At 37.5% G+C, this 20,220-nt stretch overlaps 1 protein-coding gene across 1 annotated transcript in view; it reads right to left on the reverse strand.

The window, feature by feature from the left end:
* LOC124555750 (transmembrane emp24 domain-containing protein 1) overlaps nucleotides 1-20,220 on the reverse strand; it is a 48,587-nt gene that overhangs the window by 14,147 nt on the left and 14,220 nt on the right. Inside the window, exon 4 of the mRNA XM_047129773.1 lies at nucleotides 3,209-3,376. Within this exon, the coding sequence (XP_046985729.1) occupies nucleotides 3,209-3,376 (168 nt within the window). The remainder of the gene's footprint in view (nucleotides 1-3,208; nucleotides 3,377-20,220) is intronic.

The following is a 20,220-nucleotide window of genomic DNA, read 5'->3' on the forward strand; positions in this document are numbered from 1 at the left end:
TTAACAAGAAATTCGAACATAAATAAAACTGCACGACCCCACATGATAAATAAAGAAATTGAGTCACAGCCATGTTGCCACACACTGCTGCTAACCAGCCAGGCAGTCATACTGCAAGCACAAATCAACAGTGATCAGCGACCAACTACTGCAATCTGCCTACACACCAGCAAGCTACAAAGATATCGGTCACTCATGAGACATATTGCTGGGATCCATTGCTTGTCTGCGAAGCCCTTTAGAAATGTAAATAGTTGTGATTTCATGCTCATCAAAACACAGCCCACCAGAAATACATGTTGAAAGCAGTTCGTTGTTATGTGCATAGTCCTTGAGACATTTCGCAGTGTCTAACTAAAGTCAACAACAAATCAAGGCTTACATAAGATAAGACCTGAGACGCATTTTACATCATGAAAGACAGGCAAATTTTAAATTAGGCTTAACGAATGTATGGCTTATGCCTGTTTCCTATGGTGAGGTCTGCAAGGTCCATCCAATTCATTCTACATAGCTGTAAAATTGTCCACTCTTAATAGAAGTTATATGTTTTTCATTTTATCGTATGACTATGGCACATTATTGTGCTGTGTCCTCACTAATTTAAAACTTACCTGTCTTTCATGATATAAACTGTCTCTCAGGTCTTATCTTATGTAAGCCTCGATTAGTTGTCAACTTTAGTTAGCAGGTTTTAAACTGACCCCACTTTTAATGTGTCTTTTTAGTGCTATTACGGCTAGCTATTAACTGGCATATTACTTTCTGACAGTGTGGACTGTAAGGCTTCGCTACTCTCCCTTTTGGTCAGTAACAAGATACGTGTAAATAGGAGTGACACGCGTGTATGTTCTTTTAACTGATGACTGTGGTGCGTTGTAACCGTGTATTTCTTACATAATTTTTTTTTTTTTTGTTTTCTTCATTTTAAATGTAACCACTAATTAAAATTGTGAACGGCTGGGCTAGGGGTCCCGCGTTCTTCTCCCCATCAACAGATGGCATCACTTTTCCACTCTGGTTTACTGGTTCACTTCCTCTTTTGCATCCGCTCATCCACTACTCCATGCTCTGTGCTCGTACGTGGCGCACTGCGCCTTGTACACATCAACCAAGGCGCTCATGGATCACACCTCCAACTGTAAGTGTCCTGGTATTCTTTGTATATTTCTCTACCCAGGCAGTCATCCGTAGTACTGCCTGGTGTCACTTTCGGATTGACATAGGTCTCAAAGCAACTAGCCCGACCAGCAGTTTTGAAATGTTTTTAAAAAGTTCTGTGATTTTTTATTTTTTAAATTTTTTTTTGTTTTTATGTGTATTGCTGCATGTAAAAAATTATCTCGTCTCTGGCTATTTCAGTACGACACCTAGAGATGGGCATATCAGAGCCCGACACAAGCAGTGTGATAATAAACGAACTTTACAACTGAAGCGGTATGTTCAACCTCTGGTATAATGCTCAGTTGTGGATGTTCCTCCAACAGGATCCCTGCTTATTTGTAGACAGAAGCTTTTCTGTCTCAAGGAAATGTATTATATTCAGACTGAAAACATGTTCACAAATTCTGCAGTAAACTGACATTAAGGAGATGGACTTGCAATTTTGTGGATACATTCTTTTACCCGTCTTACTCGGCTGCACTTTCTTTCAGTTGCTTGGGACTTTCTACTGGGCTACATATTCAAAATAAATGGAAGCTAAGCAAGGGACCAATGCTGTAGAGTACTCTCTGAGCCAACACACAATGAAGTTTTGGTTCATTTCCATGACTATGCGAATAATATATGGTTGCTACATATTTCTGTATCTGTAATACCTACGATATAAAAAATTGTGTCTGAAACCAGTAGAGAACCATTTTAACGTGGTGAAATGGTGTTTGTAGTTAAGGTTTTTGGGTAAAACACATTTAGATGTGACATAAGAAAGGAGGTCCACAAACAGAATATCTATTTCTATGAAAGAGAAATTCCACAAAGTAGGTCATCATTCAAACGCATTGTGAATAGTTCTTAAAAGTCATCTTTTAACTATGAAACATTGTAGAAATTTCACTGTCTTCATTCTCTTCTTGTGTTACACCAAAATAATTGTGTGGTTATAAAAACTTTGGACATTCAGTAAACATTATGCATAATACTTCAAAGTTGTAACATACTAAATTTTTAATGAATATAACCACTGTTGTGTTTGTTATAACTTTCCTTTTCTACTGTCATGGTTTGTACACTAACAATTCCAGTATATTCTTATAATAAGCAAAATCAGATGTGACTGGCATCAATACATCAGCTTGTTTTGTTTGTTGAATATCTTTGAAGCAAATATTGGGTATTAAAGAGTTTCTATTCTCAGCTTGTTTTTTTCCTAGGGAAAAAAAATGCCACAGGATCTATAAAGAGTGTAACTCGTAAGTTGACCTTTCTGTGCTTACTCTCACTGAAATCAATTTCTTGTCACTGAATGGGAAACAATGTTTTCCTTCCTTTATTTAGAAAAAGCATCAAGATAGAAAAGGGCACAAACTATACATTACAATTACAATAAAACATGTGATGTAGCTTCATCACTAACAGACTGATTGTTATATGAGGGATTTGTACTTCTTTTCTGATAGTTCCACGGAACTGCTCCTAGAAGGAAAATTTGGACCACAGTCAAATCATTCTGATACAACTAAGTGAGGGAGTACTCCAATAATAAATAAAATACGACATCATCAACATTATTTTTCGCCCTTAGATTCGATATTTGAATTTTATGCACTGTCGATTAGGTGAACAATACATAACACATTTATTATGAACAGTCACCATATCTCTCATTCATCTAAACACTGATTTAGGCCAATCAAAACTGTCCCATGCTCATCTAAGTTTAAATTTTCTTTTTTGTGTATTTCTAAAAATTCTGTTTGTGAAAATTGTGTGATTAATAACTCTCTTAAGATAGAAATATTGACAAAGGCAGTACTAACATATAAAAACAATGGAAAATATATCAAAGTGGCTATACAGTTGTGATAATTACAACCATTCCAGAGTAATTCTAAATGAACATTTGTATAATTAGTAACATATTGATATACAGCTTTAAATGTATTTTATCACTTTACACACAAATGCAACTGTAAGGTGATCAGAAAATTTATTTGTGCAATAGAAAATGTACACTACTTAAACATTTATAACTGCATATACATACCTGAATAAATCCAACCACAAGCATTACAATAATCTGTATAACAGACCAAACATTTACACGAACATAATTGCTCTCTGCTACATTTCGATCCCTTGCTTCAAATGCACGAGTTTGTTCTTGGAGATGCTGCACCTTCTTTAGATTTGAGCGAACTCTGAGTATTATTTCCTATAAACACGCAAAATAATATGTCAAGGTTTAGAACTGAAGTGGAATTTTGTTTCTTTAACATTGTTACTCTATGTTTAAAATTATGTTTTACATAAATGTACTATGTAATTCTCCATAATTACCCCCCCTCCCTCCCTCCCTCTCTCTCTCTCTCTCTCTCTCTCTCTCTCTCTCTCTCTCTCTCTCTCTCTCTCTCCCCCCCTCCCAACCCCTACCTGAACACCAGAGAATCTGAATCAGAAAAGTGAAATGGTCTGTAAACAATCTTTACCACAACTACATCATTAGTATGAGAATTTTGAAAATAATTTTCTTCACATCACTTGCAGTTAGGTTCCACTGTTTGTTACAGCTTAACCACAACATCTTCATTTCGTTTTTGCCTTGAAAATGGCAGTGTTCACCTATTGAAATATTGGTTGTTGTCAAAGGCATCATCTGGCTGCATTACCTTTGTCTGAACATTTCTGTTCTGAGCATTAAGAAATGTTAAGACATATCTCGGTGTTTAACTTTCAGTTAATCGGTAGTTAGCGACCGATGCAACATGTGTCATCATTAAGTTTAGCACAAACAGAACATTCTCTGGTATCCAGCTCATGGATGGTCTCGGATCATTTAGTACTCTGACGTCCTCTTTCAACATACAGCTTTCAATTTACATGTCCATAATGTTTCTCCCTGTAATCTTTCTCTCTTGACAATAAGACTGTGTTCCTCTCCAACTACATCATTCTTCTACATCTGAAACTCTGCATTATTACATGTTGTGCTTAATAAAACTACTGATTTTGATTGATGTATATTTTTGAGTGTGGTTTCAGTTGCCTGAGACTGCAGTCGTGTGTGCGTGTGTGTGTGTGTGTGTGTGTGTGTGTGTGTGTGTGTGTAACATTTTATGTTCAACTCCAATGTGAAAGCAATTTCATTAATGTCACAACACTGATGGATCTATTCTCTTATTCTCTTATTTAGCTACAATGCCACTGCCTTTCCCTCACTTGGTCATGTATTTTCTCTACTTCGATAAAAACTTTACTGCAGCCATTACATAGTTTTTCTTCAATTACTTAGCTGTCATGGTTATTTACTGAAATACGTATACTATGGAATGAAGACTTCAGCACTACTGTGACCTGTCAATTTTATTTCAACTTTTTAGCATTATTTCTTGTAACTGAGTCCCCCCTCCCCCCAAAAAAATCAGCACTTTACATTCAATTATTCTCCACCTTTAATAATTTTCAATTATTCTGTAATTACGTTCCACATTACTGAACCCTCTTCTTAGTTCTCAATGTGTCTTGAAGTGAGTAAGTATACAGCCCATTCATAATAATCATACAATGAACAAGTTTAAGAACAACTACGTAAACAAAATTGTTGAAGCTTTTGTGGCCAATTGGGATCTTCAGCTGATGTTTAACACTTGGTAAACAAATGTTGGTGAAAGAACTTGAGACAAAAGTCAACAGGAAGCTGTCAAGTATGCAAACAAGCAAAATGTAGCTGTATAAAAATTTGAGCTGATATACTGATGTGTTTCATATTATAATGAATTGCCACGTGCATGATCCATGGAAGAAACAACAAACTAAATTATTTTTGTCTAGCTCCTGGGAGGCATCTGTCCTTTCCTATCTCTTTTAAATTCTTTTCTACTTTTTCCTTAATAATAAATTTTTGCATGGGACACTTCCTATCGTCACATATTCGTCTAACACTTACGAAACAGGTTTACCTCTCACAAATTCAGGCCAGCTACTATACAGAATTGCAGAATTATTGGCATGATGACAATTTTTAAGTGATGTCTCTTGTCTCAAATAGTGTCAAATATGTTTCAAAACTTGCCACTATCACACAAGAACAAACAGCATGGCTCTGCTTCACATGAGCAATTTCTCACAAACTCAAGAACCATAAGCAGTGGCCATTAAGATAGATAGCAGTGCTGCATTATTAAGCAATAGTCCAGATGAGTTCTATTACATGGCAGGGCAAGGCTTCATTAACATACAACTGGCATGAATAATATGCAGACGTGAAACAATGATAATGTAGGATGGAGTACCTATTTCATTTATGTGGAAAAACAGCACATCGAACGGGTGGAAACTGTTAGAAATAATACCTCACAAGCATATGTGGACTTTTGCACCCATTGTACACACTATATGATCAAAAGTATCTGGATACCTAGCTGAAAATAACTTACAAGTTCGTGGCACTCTCCATCGGTAATGCTGGAATTCAATATGGTGTTGGCCCACCCTTAGCCTTGATGACATCTTCCACTCTCACAGGCATACGTTCAATCAGGTGCTGGAAGGTTTCTTGGGGAATGGCAGCGCATTCTTCACGGACTGTTGCACTGAGGAGAGGTACTGATGTCGGTCGGTAAGGCCTGGTACAAAGTTGGAGTTCCAAGACATCCCAAAGGTGCTCTGTAGGATTCAGGACAGGAGTCTCTGCAGGCCAGTCCATTACAGCGATGTTATTGTCGTGTAACCACTCTGACACAGACCGTGCATTATGAACAGTGCTCAATCATGTTAAAACATGATCACACCATATCACCACCGCCTCTGAATTTTACTGTTGGCACTACACATGCTGGCACATGACGTTCACCAGGCATTCGCCGTACCCACACCCTGCCATGACGTTCACCAGGCATTCGCCATACCCACACCCTGCCATCGGATCACCACATTGTGTACCGTGATTCATCACTCCACACAACGTTTCTCCGCCGTCCAATGTTTACGCTCCTTACACCAAGTGAGGCATCGTTTGGCATTTACCGGCGTGAGTTGTGGCTTATGAGCAGCCGCTCGACCATGAAATCCAAGTTTTCTCTCCTACCGCCGAACTGTCATAGTACTTGCAGTGGATCCTGACGCAGTTTGCAATTCCTGTGTGATGGTCTGGATAGATGTCTGCCTAATACACATTACGATCCTATTCAACTGTCGGCTGTCTCTATCAGTCAACAGATGAGGTCGGCCTGTGCTTTTTTGTATTGTACATGTTCCTTCACGTTTCCACTTTAGTATCACACCAGAAACAGTGGACCTAGGGATGTTTAGGAGTGTGAAAATCTCACGTACACACGCATGACACAAGTGACACCCAATCACCTGACCACGTTCGAAGTCCATGAGTTCCGAGGAGTGCCCCATCCTGCTCTCTCATGATGGCTAATGACTAATGAGGTTGCTGATATGGAGTACCTGGCAGTATGTGGCGGCACAATGCACCTAATATGAAAAACATTTGTTTTTGGGGGTGTCTGGATACTTTTGATCACATAGTGTATGTAGGGTAAGAAGGAAACAGAGGAAGGGAGTGCTTAACATTCCATCAATGACACAGTCGTTAGAAACAGAACACAAACTCTGATAGAGCAAGAATGGGGAAGCACGGAAGCCATATCCTTTTCACAGGAATTATTTTGGCACTCACCAACAACTCAGGGAACCCACAGAAAACCTAAATCAAGATGGCTGACAAGATAAAGATTTCAACCCCACAAATGAATGCAAATCCTGAGTTTTAAGCCCAGCAGTTAGGGACTTGAAAGGCACTCCCAAGGGCACAGCATGCCAGGCAATAGAGGTGGATGGTACGGCTGATGGAAGCTGTCAGTGCAGAGTCATAGTATCACGTGCTGGCCATGTAGAGGCAAGAGGCAGCAAAGCTTTAGTACATCTGGAACTTGTGCCATACTGGTCATCTGAGTACATGTGGCACTAGTATTTGTACCATGTTAACTATCTCATTGTGTCATGGCAATTATACAACGTACAGACAAGCAAGATAAATCATTTCAAAGAATGTGATGTACTGAACATTTTGATGCCGTATATGTATCAGAATGATACGAATTTATTGAGTTTCATCAGGGTGAAGAAATTTGTATGTCAAAAACCTTGAAAATTGTTGATTAACTAAGGTTGATACAGTAACAATCAATGTTATACTAAAGAGTCTTGTGAAACATATCTTTTGAGGTACCTACTGTTGCTGACATCATAATATTGTGTTGATAAGATATGCTTTTATTTAATTAAAAGTTTGATTTCTGATCAATGAAGACAGTTACATATAGTAACAATGTGGCATCTGCTAGGATACAATCATACACACCACACACTATTTGTGAAATATACGTTTTATATAATTTATTAGGTTATTTTAAGTCCATTAAGGTTTTAATTGCCCTTAATTTAAATTTAAAAAAGTGACAAATAACTGACAGCACTCGCAGAATGGGCAAGTAATTTTTCATTAGAATGATGCGTCACTTTGGTAGTCAATGTTAAATTTTAGCTCTATTATAAGCTAGTCAAATTATGCATTCATGCTAACTATATTTTTTATTGATTTTAGATTAACTATCTACCACTCAACTTCCTGCTATCCCTTCATTTAATCAGCATGACAGCATGCACGAGCAATTTCATCTCATATCTTACAGATCAAGAGTGAATGCGTCACATCATTATTTCAAAGTTTTCTGAAAATATATATATAGTTGAAGTTCCACAAGACACCTCTCCAAAAATAAAATATTTGTGAAAACATTGTAATGAAAGAGAAAATAAAAATAATTGTAATAAAAAACTACAAGCAATAGAGATCTGAAATTATTTTTAATAAAATCATTGTCCACTGTACCATCAGACATGATTAACACATACACACTTCTCAGCTCCTTTCATCTTTAATTTGGAAAAATAAACTACGAAAATTTGTAACTTTTAGCAAACTTTAAAATTATGTTTTGAAAATATGAATAGTCACAGGATGTTAACTGTCTTGAGAAAGACTGTTAATTGTCAGCTATGACTTTAATGCCCCAAATTCTTACACTATCAAAATATTTCTACATAAAGATGAGAGAATCTGAAATTTTTTGAGTAGTTATAAATTATTCTCTCTAAAATCCCCATCCGGAATATCCTAAAAATTGCATGGTACGTCAGTTGGTCATTGTACTTATGGAAGGTACAGTCAACATTGGGCAATACTTTACAGTGCAAAAATTTGAGAAATTTGTACATTAAATCTAGTTACTTTCAAGGTCAAAAAATCCTGGACATTTCAAAATTTTAATTGCTTGCCGATGTTCAGTAAATGTAATGCGAAACTGGTATATCTTAATCAAAATAATTATTTTACAGCCTTATAAGAGTGCGGGAAAACAACTGTTTATAAAAACATTAGATATAGAAAATAGCTTTGTATACACACTTTTCTGTTTCTGATATTATTTACAAATTTTAAAGTCTTCCATCATGACTTTAGTTCTTTATGAAATTCCATTAATTAAAAACTGCCTCCACTGTAACAATCAACACTGCACGTTGAAGAGTTTTTTTTTATTATCTGCTCCTCATTGAACTTAATATAGCCAAGATGAATTTGCACATGGGCAAGGATGATCCAACAAGAGCAGTACACAGGAAATGGGAACTGTACACTGATCTGTTGATGAGGTGTCATAAAGGAGACGGTTACATTCTACAGCTCATGAGAGAAGCTAATTATTTGTCTCACCCACCAAATTTTTCAGGCTTCTAAATTATACTGAGGTCTCTGCATTTCACACACACTAACAGTGAATTTTGTGGAGAACTGTTCTTGCAATATATATGCCACTCTGGAATGCAACCCAGCAGTGACTTGACTGAATTCCTACCACTGGCTTAATAGCAGAGCACTCTATCTTTTTTTAAATGGAATTCCTTTAATGTACTTCCACTTCTGTAAGACTGTCATGTTTTGTAGTAATTTTGATATGGTCTGTAAAAATCCAACAGCATCTCTTATAGCATCAACAGTGTCATATTGGAGATTAAATCTTGTTGCAAGATGTTTCTGCACACCTCCTATCCCATCACATGCACTTTTTCCATGACTTGTTACTGAAAATATCCATCTTATGACTCAATTCCCGTACAGTGTTTTCCAAGTTCCTAAATCTGAAAGCAATTTTTAAAATGGGGTACTGCAACATCAGTCACATACACATGTTTAGGAAATGTATGCCATATCATCTATTATCATGCTGACAGTATATCATAGCATGCACGTGCACTGTCATGAATGAGATCAACACTGACAACAGCAAAACAGTGTGATGTTCCAAGGAAATGTGCAACACATGTGAATATTGACACTTGTGATTTGTGCCAGTGATAACTTTGAATTTCGTTCTGAAAAGCACCAAACCAGTTCTCAGCAAAGTCAAAATCAAGAACTAATGTGTCAGTACTCTGGGATGTGGCTGATTTTACTTCTGCTATGGCCTGTCTCTAAATCCTGTGGATGTGAAGATGAGCTACTCCTTTCATGACCCAATGCCTAACCTCTGTAAAAGTTCCCTAGGTCCACTATCTTCTTCACCAACTCTCCTCTCCCCCACAATGCATAGGTTATGTCACTGTCAGCATCCTGAAGGTGTAATGCTTCAATGGTCACCCATTCAGAACAACAAGGACATGATGCACACTCCTGCAACCAGCATTTTTCTTATGGCTCTTGACACATAACAAAAGCATCAGGTCCATCTCCGACTGCTTCTTCCCTGTGACACTACTTATGGTGAAACAAGTAAGTTTCAAATTAGTGCAGGAAATAAATGTGCATACTTCCTTCACTGGCTGGCATTTTACCCATTTTGGTTGTAAGGAGTAGAACTGGGAGAGAGAAATTTTTAAATTTGGGTTCTCCTTTTTCTTTTCATAAGGAGATATGCTTCTTTTACTGATCTTTTCATATATCTTTTTACCCTTTTCACTGAAATAGATAACATCAGGCTGATTAGGACTTTGCCTGCTGCAATCTTTGTCATCACTTAGGTAACCTTCCAAAGCACCATTAAGTGTATCATCTTGCAATGACTGCCCGCAGTAGGAATCTAGGCATGCCCAAATATCTTTTTCATTCTTTATTTTACTACCTTTTAAAATTAAATAATGTGTGGAAGTGCGAATGTATTTCTGTATCTGATGCTTGGAGTAGCTATCTGGTATCAGTGTCAGTAATTGTATCTTTTGGTATAGGTGGCTGCCAAGATAGAAGTGTTTAGGTTTTGAAACCACGTATCACAGTGGGTGCACATGTCACTATCTTCAGGTTCTGCACTAAGTGCATCTATGTTACACACTTTACAAAGTTTCCAGGATGTTGCTTGTGTAAAACTTTTTTCGCCTTCTTCCACTTTTCTTCGTACATACTATTTTCTTCTTCTTGTCTTATCTTGCCTGGGAATTTAAGAGGGGATATATTAGGGGCTACAACAGAAATGGTAACATTCAATGCATCAACAACTTCATACCCAGGAATATAAACATCTGCACTGTCTTCTTCAGTTTCATATCCTGGTGACAGTGATCGTTCAAGCTGATTATCACTAAATATCTTTATGTAACAAGTACAGCTATTCCTGCACAATGGATGTGATAGTAACACAGTTACTTGAGGACCAAGATATTTCTGCAATATGGCTGACAGATTTCCAACAACTGTGAAGTGTTTTTCACTTTTCTCAAATACCACCTCTGTGTGTCTTTTTTGATAATCCACACACCTCATCCTTTCACTACTGTATTTCCTCACTGACATTATATCTAACAAAAAGTTCAAATCAAACACAAAACTCTATGTAGAATGAGTCATGTGCAAGTTCTCACTCATTTGTTATAAACAGAAGAGAGCTGGAAACAGTGTTGCCAACATGCATATTTTACACTAGAAATTCAATGATGTGAAATATACAGAATATTGAAAAATTCCTAACACTTTACAGAGAGAAATACTGCCCACTTTGACTGCAGTATCTACTAACACATTAACCAAACAATATATTGTGCAGTTTTCACAAGTTTTGTGATGGGGGTCTTTGAGTAAATAATCCGGAAAAACTCAAAAAATTAAATTTTTTAAATTTTTAGTAATAAATATTTACATAATATATAGCTGGAGTACAAAAGATGATGTTTACTATTAAATCAGTCGCATCTAGGACATTTTAAAAAAAACTTTTTTCAGTAGAAAAATTAAACCTTTTGTATTTTTTTCTTAAATTTTTAAGTTACAAGGAACCCCATAAAAGAGAAAGAGGGGAAGAGGGAGGGGGGATGGGTGGGGGGTGGAGAGAGAGAGAGAGAGAGAGAGAGAGAGAGAGAGAGAGAGAGTGTGTGTGTGTGTGTGTGTGTGTGTGTGTGTAAGAGAGAGACAACTAAATTTGTACATATAAAGAGGGAGCTTTAAAGCAACACATCTGCCAACCTTTATTTCTTAACACATGTGATATAGAGGTCTGCCATATATTTTTTTCCAGAGAAATTCATCATGAATTGACAGGTCCTGTATGATTTGAGATGAAACTGTCTGCATTATCTTGTGTATTTAGACTCACACTAGCATTCAGGTCATAGAAATTGTACATTTGTACTGACAGACATTGTGAACCTGAGACAGACAGTTATGGAAAATACAACTTGAGGGTTTTTAAGTGCCAGCTTGATGCTGGACAATGGACTAAGTTATCAGCCATGTCAGATGCAGCAAGACTGAGAAGAGAACCACTTGTAAGGGTCTACACGGTGACCTATCAGTTTAGGAAGCTGAGTTAAAATAGGTTCGAATTCCTGATCCATATTTCATCAAACAATTTTGAGGGTTCAAAATGAGTTGTGCAGCCAATTTTGCCTCATGCCTCATGATTAATATAAATACAAAAAGAAATACTACTGTTTGAGTTTTCTTGCATTTTAGAGATAGTCTGAAGCTTGTATCTGTATTTCTCATAAATTAAAAATAACAAACATTATTTATGCTTACTGCTACATTTTGAAGTCTTGTAAACATCCAGCATCCTAGCAATACATAAACAGTTATCTTGATTTGCGACCCATGTTACATAATCAGTTACAGGTTAAATATGAGATGATTATTTCTTATTCAAAGTTTCAGTTGAAATCCTTCCTGCTATCCACAAAAGCAACTGAAACTTGTGGAACTACATAAATAATGGGTAACAAATCTGTGTCACACTTTGCATGGCAGTAAAGAAGTACTAGTTCTTCATGTAAAGTCAATGGAGATGAAGTCCGTGCTCTTAATAATAGTTTAAATTTAGCACTTTGTATGTCCCATCAAACTGGTATTGACTGACACAACAATTTTACTAAATGACAAATTATGTACGATTCTGCAACAACTAGTGAACTATGAATGACTATCCTAGAAAATTGCTGAACTGCATCAAAATAGGGGTTAAGTATGATCCAATATGAGCTATTAAGAATGACTTTTCCTGTTAAACATTCATTTTCATATGCTTCTGCAATGACCACAGATTAACTATTATTCAAGGTTGCCACAAGTGCAGAAGTGCATAATTCTAATATGGGGTGGGGGGGGGGGGGGGGGAAATAACAAACAAACAATGGAAAATCCAGGTTGGGTGTCTCAGCAGCCAGAGACTGTGTGTGTGTGTGTGTGTGTGTGTGTGTGTGTGTGTGTGTTTGTGTGTGTGTTTTCTGGTTTGAATGAAGGCCTTTTTGGTCGAAAGTTTACTTGTTTGACAATCTTTTTGTTGTGCCTATCTGCAACTCGGCATCTCCACTATATGGTGAGTATTAATATGAGAAAAAGTTACAGTTATGCAGTTAGAGAGTTTGAGATAATTGTAAAGTTGAAATAACAAAATTAACTGAAAGATTTTCAAGCTTATAATTCATAGCCAGTGCCTTAAGAACAGACAATGACACACTCAAGAATAAAAATGAGAAACTGCAATCAAAGCAGAACTGAAGTAAAGTTACTCAGTATGAAAGTGATAAGTCATGCACATGGAAGGAAGTGACGCATATAGGTAGGACTTAAGCTGCAAAACAGGCAAGAAACCTACAAAACAAGGTACATTTATGGATAAAAACAAATACAGTATAACCCTGGCTTTACGTTGACGGAATTAACGTTTTCCCGCCATTTACGACATTTTTTATCGGTCTCGTCTAATTTCCTATGCCCACAATGTTAATCTGCACTTGATTTTGCGTCAAAATATTTACAATTTTCTCGTGATTTACGCATTATGAAAAAATGTTTGTGGAGAAAAAATGACAGTGGCATGATGTTGGCCATCCAATAGCATTTACAAATATTACGGGGTTAAGTTTCTTGACACCAGGGCACTCTACTCAACGGATTTGAAGTGATAAATGTGTAAAAGTTGGAACAATTTGTGCCTTATCTGCCGCCGCTGCCAAGCTCTACATTGCGTGGTGGCTGATATGAGTAACTAGGTTCGTTCGAATGAAGATATCATGACCAATCACAACCATTTGTAAACTATCTCTACTGCGCACATGCAGTTTTGTGACTGTTCTGATCGTCGTGACACTTCTGTCGAACCATATAGGGCGTGTTTCGGTGTATGGCCACTTGGAGCACTAGTTGACACCGTCATGCACTTTGAGTTGCTCAAATGTTTTTAGTGTGAACACAGCACTGGATACATATTTTATTCATGCTGAGCAAAATGTGTTTCGAGAATTTATTCTTCTTGTCAAGTGCAGTATTTACGTATGTATTTTTTGTGATGTTACACAATCAATGTGAGTTATAGTTTGCATGTGTGTGTTGTTTTCTACATAACTGATGAGGCACAGTACCTGATAACCTGAAAAAGACAACTACAGTGCAAGAGATGAAGAACAACACATATTCAACCACCATACAAAATATTTATTTACATATTTGCACTTGACAATGAGAAAAAAGTCTCAAAAAGCGTCATACTAAACATGAAAAATACGTAACTAGTGCAGTATTTCATTACTTAAATAATGAACGACAGGTGCAAGTTTTCAAAAACATTGATGATGACGTATGAAATTGAGTCAGAAATTGAGTCGAATGTTCATACTTCCCAGATAGCTACCAGTTCCAGTTACATCAGCGGTTTTTATTTGATAATAAACCTTCATTAGTTGATAAACAAGTCCCTGACATGTCTTTTGATGGCTGTTACGTACATACAGGGTGTTTCAAAAATGACCGGTATATTTGAAACGGCAATAAAAACTAAACGAGCAGCGATAGAAATACACCGTTTGTTGCAATATGCTTGGGACAACAGTACATTTTCAGGCAGACAAACTTTTGAAATTACAGTAGTTACAATTTTCAACAACAGATGGCGCTGCGGTCTGGGAAACTCTATAGTACGATATTTTCCACATATCCACCATGCGTAGCAATAATATGGCGTAGTCTCTGAATGAAATTACCCGAAACCTTTGACAACGTGTCTGGCGGAATGGCTTCACATGCAGATGAGATGTACTGCTTCAGCTGTTCAATTGTTTCTGGATTCTGGCGGTACACCTGGTCTTTCAAGTGTCCCCACAGAAAGAAGTCACAGGGGTTCATGTCTGGCGAATAGGGAGGCCAATCCACGCCGCCTCCTGTATGTTTCGGATAGCCCAAAGCAATCACACGATCATCGAAATATTCATTCAGGAAATTAAAGACGTCGGCCGTGCGATGTGGCTGGGCACCATCTTGCATAAACCACGAGGTGTTCGCAGTGTCGTCTAAGGCAGTTTGTACCGCCACAAATTCACGAAGAATGTCCAGATAGCGTGATGCAGTAATCGTTTCGGATCTGAAAAATGGGCCAATGATTCCTTTGGAAGAAATGGCAGCCCAGACCAGTACTTTTTGAGGATGCAGCGACGATGGGACTGCAACATGGGGCTTTTCGGTTCCCCATATGCGCCAGTTCTGTTTATTGACGAAGCCGTCCAGGTAAAAGTAAGCTTCGTCAGTAAACCAAATGCTGCCCACATGCATATCGCCGTCATCAATCCTGTGCACTATATCATTAGCGAATGTCTCTCGTGCAGCAATGGTAGCGGCGCTGAGGGGTTGCCGCGTTTGAATTTTGTATGGATAGAGGTGTAAACTCTGGCGCATGAGACGACATGTGGACGTTGGCGTCATTTGGACCGCAGCTGCAACACGGCGAACGGAAACCCGAGGCCACTGTTGGATCACCTGCTGCACTAGCTGCGCGTTGCCCTCTGTGGTTGCCGTATGCGGTCGCCCTACCTTTCCAGCACATTCATCCGTCACGTTCCCAGTCCGTTGAAATTTTTCGAACAGATCCTTTATTGTATCGCTTTTCAGTCCTTTGGTTACATTAAACCTCCGTAGAAAACTTCGTCTTGTTGCAACAACACTGTGTTCTAGGTGGTGGAATTCCAACACCAGAAAAATCCTCTGTTCTAAGGAATAAACCATGATGTCTACAGCACACTTGCACGTTGTGAACAGCACACGCTTACAGCAGAAAGACGACGTACAGAATGGCGCACCCACAAACTGCGTTGTCTTCTATATCGTTCACATCACTTGCAGCGCCATCTGTTGTTGAAAATTGTAACTACTGTAATTTCGAAAGTTTGTCCGCCTGAAAATGTACTGTTGTCCCAGGCATATTGCAACAAACGGTGTATTTCTATCGCTGCTCGTTTAGTTTTTATTGCCGTTTCAAGTATACCGGTCATTTTTGAAACACCCTGTATAACATACATAATGTGCAAGGGGGGTATCCTATACGTAACTTTTACAGCTTAAAACATTATTTCCCACATTTTCCCGCGTTTTACACCATTTTTTGAAGTCCCTTGAAAAGTGTAAAAGCAGGGTTTCCCTCTATGGTGTTTTGCAAACAAGTGACTGTGATAAAGACTGTGCAAATGACTGAGAAACTGCAATCAATAAGTTGGAAGTGGTCATTTTGGGAAAAAAGTAAATAAAATAACAAAGGTGATTATTCATTTTTTTTTTTTAATAGACAACTAAGGCAGGAAATTATCTAGCACGTTCTGCGAGATAAATCAAGACATAGCAGTGACTAATGTGGTGAACCTTGGACTGGGAACAAAATGTGTACATTTTGCAGTCAAACAAAAATAATGCAAGAAAATGACTACGACTGGTACAATGGGATTTAGTGGCACTGCAAAAAATGAAGCAGACATTTGGGTGAGAGCTCTGCAGAAATTTCAAGAAGAGAATAAATTAACAAATTAAGTAGTTACTGCAGTGTCTCATGGGCATGACCTAATCTACAGTTCATGTGTAAATAAAGACATTAAAAAAAATTAAATAAAGAAACTACATTCTGAACACACAAACTGCACTGTAGTGGATATGAGTAAGCTGCATCATGAGCTACACTCTAATCCTGGGATACACTTAAACTATAAAGGGAAAAAAATAGTTTGTGATCTTATCAACAAAATTATTAACCCAGATAGCCCTGAATAATTTTTATATTTATATTTTTTAACTGAGTTATAAATTATCTCCATTCTTTAATAAGATTGTGAGGAAGAAAGAAAAAAACAATTTTAAGTACGTATTGATTTTAGTATTTAAAAAATGGGCATCCTCCCAGAAAGACTTCTGGACAATAGGGGAACTTTTTGTGAAGTTTATGATTTGGAACAGTTAACTTGTTTAGGTATCATTAATTTCAAATAAACGTAAATAAATTTTAGTTCTGAAGTTAAACAATTAATAAATACACTAAATAAACAAAATAATCTTTAAAAAATGTTTTACGAAATTGTATAATAAGATAAAAAGCAACAAACATATTTTAAGCATATTGTAATAGTCTTTTTGTGATAGTTTCGACGTTTCAGTTACTACTACTTTTCTGTTTTCTCATCCATTGGTAATTCAGCAACATAATGTTCCTTTCCATTGAACTGAGAGTCTTGTTTTGCCCTCTTACTAGGACACCCTATGTTGGTAGTCTCTCTGCTGTTACTTTCAAGTACTGCAGTGACAATTTGATAACGAAATGTCAGATGATCTATGGTGTCTTCATTATGCTTGTACAGATACCAGGCATTTTGCCCTGCAATGTCTACGAAATGTGCAATGATGGGGAAATACCACTTTTTCCTTCTTATAGAGCATCTATATAGGGATACATTTTGATCAGCTCGATCTATGACCCTCACATGAGCAAACTCTAACCATGAAAAATACTCCCATACTGTAACGCTACCACCTCCACACTTCACTATTGACAGGTAACGTTCTCCAGGCATTTGCCAAACCCTAACTCAGACCCTTTTGTTGGATTGCAACAGGGTATACTGTGACATACCATTCCAAATTACTCATTTCCAGTCATCTACTTTCCAGTGACTTCATATCACTTCAAGTGTCGCTTAGCACTAGCTACAGGATCTGTTTGAACATCACACCCCATTGTTTTCTACTCCATACGCACAGTCATTGTGCTAGCTGGACTGCCGGTAGCACTTTGGAGCTTGAGCAATTCCCTCTACTGATTCCATGCCTCTTTTTTTCTCTTCAAACCACTCTTTTTAATGCTCAATGGCCTCTGTTCGTCAGTACATGAGGTCTGCCTGGTCTTGGTTTAGCTGTCATTATTCCTTCACGTTTCTGCTTCACAATGACATCAGCAGCAACAGTCAACGTTGGTGTTTTTAGAAGGGTTGAAATGTTGCCTACGGATCTGTTACTCGAGTAATATCCAATGACTGGTCAACATTTGAAGTCACTAAGTTCTCCTGACTGATCCATTCTGCTGGTTCCTGCTTCTCTACTAACACCACCATATGCCCCACCTCCTTTTATAATGGCAGGTCCACCTCTCATGAAATGTAGTGGTTTAGTTCAGCATGATGTAGGGGTTTCTGGATACTTTTGAGCTGATAAATGTGTGTATGATGTCTTGTTGGTGGAGCTCTAAGAGATTATCAACCACTTATTTTAACATTCAGCTGTGAACAATAGTCTAAGTCAGACATATCAATCAACAGTAATTCTAGTGTTACATGGATAAAAAAGATATATTACTTTATTTATTGACAGATTAACTGGAACTTTGTTCTGAACACAGAATGTGGGAAGGGCACGGTTGAAACAGTTCTTAACCATTTTTTGAAAAAGCTCACTGAGCTGTGTTACTCCCGTTCACCATTAATCAGAAGTTCCCCTACGCATAAACAGAAGAATAAAAGGTGAAAACAGTACACAGATGAGCTGGCCCTCATTAGAGAGGAGATACTCCCGTTCACCATTAATCAGAAGTTCCCCTACGCATAAACAGAAGAATAAAAGGTGAAAACAGTACACAGATGAGCTGGCCCTCATTAGAGAGGAGATACTCACATGTGCAGAATATATAAGCATGCTTGAAAACAAGGGACTGAGCGGGATGACAAAGACCAACCTACCCTCGCCAGAAAGCTTGCTAGATAACGTTACACAGAACTTGCTACTGATAAATGTAAAGCAATATGGTACATAATTACAAAAATTCCAAAACCTACACATAAAGACACTTTGCTGGATCAAGCAGTAGTAAATGATTACTTCCTAACCTCAGAATGTGAGCTGAAAAACAAAATCAAGAAAAATAGTACATGTGCATTAGACCCGCTTGTGCTGAGCCACACTGTAGGGACTCCTCCCACTGGAATGTTGTCATCCTCAGGTATATTAGATAAGCTGTGACAAGATTCTCTAACTGAAGTAGTACGGAATGTTATGGCTTCTCAAAGTTTGCAATTAAAAGAAACAACATTACCCTTATCCGTGAACTTCTTTCCTTTGTTTGCAATACATTACAAATCTGGAGTTTTCCTTGATGCACTCTAAAACCACTAAAGTGATACCAATCTCTAAAAAGGGAGATATAAGCATCTGCTCCAATTACCAACCAATTTCTAAGCATCTGCTCCAATTACCAACAAAATATCTATGGTCCCAGTTTTCTCCAACATTTTTATGTCTCTAAGAGGTGTGGCTCATAATTAAAGGCTCTGAGGTGGAGTCACCCCAAAATATGTATTTAAAAAATTCTCAATAATGTATTACATAATTTAAATTATATTTTCCACATTTCCCACATGGATTTAATTAATGATGGGCAATGTTCTTGGAACTGTTGATATGTGTTATCAAGCGATCTTTTTTGAACAAGTAGTAGCAATTCGTAAGGCTGCACCTCGAAATGCCTATCTAGCAGAGTTTTGGGGGTATGGCTTCCACGGAGTACAGCTCTTATGGGTGTCCAAGGTTCTGGTTTTTCTGTCTAAGGATGTCCTACCAACCTACACCCAATTTTCACATTCCACTACTACCATTAAAAGGGAACAAGCAGTGTTGCTGAAACTTTGTTACAGAATCCATGTCTCTATATCTCTATTATGCTTAACTGCATCATTAATCTACATTTAATATTATTGCTTTTGGTGTTTTAGACCTTTTTTTTCTTCCTGTCATTGGCTATTCTATCCACCATTTGAATAAATTTGCAAATGTATCGCCAAATTGCACTAGAGTACATTAACATAAGTATCATGAAACTAGTGCGAGTTTCACAATGATTAGAGGATAAAAGGTGCAAAATATGTCCTGTTACTTTAGTTTCTCTCCAAAAATGTGTCTTTCAGTACAATTTGTTGTGGTGAACTGTTGGGAAATGTGATGTGGGATAAATGAACTATCAATAGACTTCACTGTGCAGTTAGCTTTTGATGTTTTTTAATAGTTGATTATGCAATGGGAAGTAGATGTATTATGCAAAAATTTGGCTAGAGTGTGATATTGCCCCTCCCCCTTCCTGAAACCTTTGTTGTGGGTACAGATTGATCTGCAGCGTAGCCTGAGGGCTAGGTTAATTCCAATCAATAAATATTACAGCTTTGCCCAGTATGAAAACCCCGAGGCACTCCTGGTCTCTAATATACATCCAGCTAACT

Source organism: Schistocerca americana, chromosome X (genome assembly GCF_021461395.2).
Source record: "Schistocerca americana isolate TAMUIC-IGC-003095 chromosome X, iqSchAmer2.1, whole genome shotgun sequence".
NCBI lineage: Eukaryota > Metazoa > Arthropoda > Insecta > Orthoptera > Acrididae > Schistocerca > Schistocerca americana.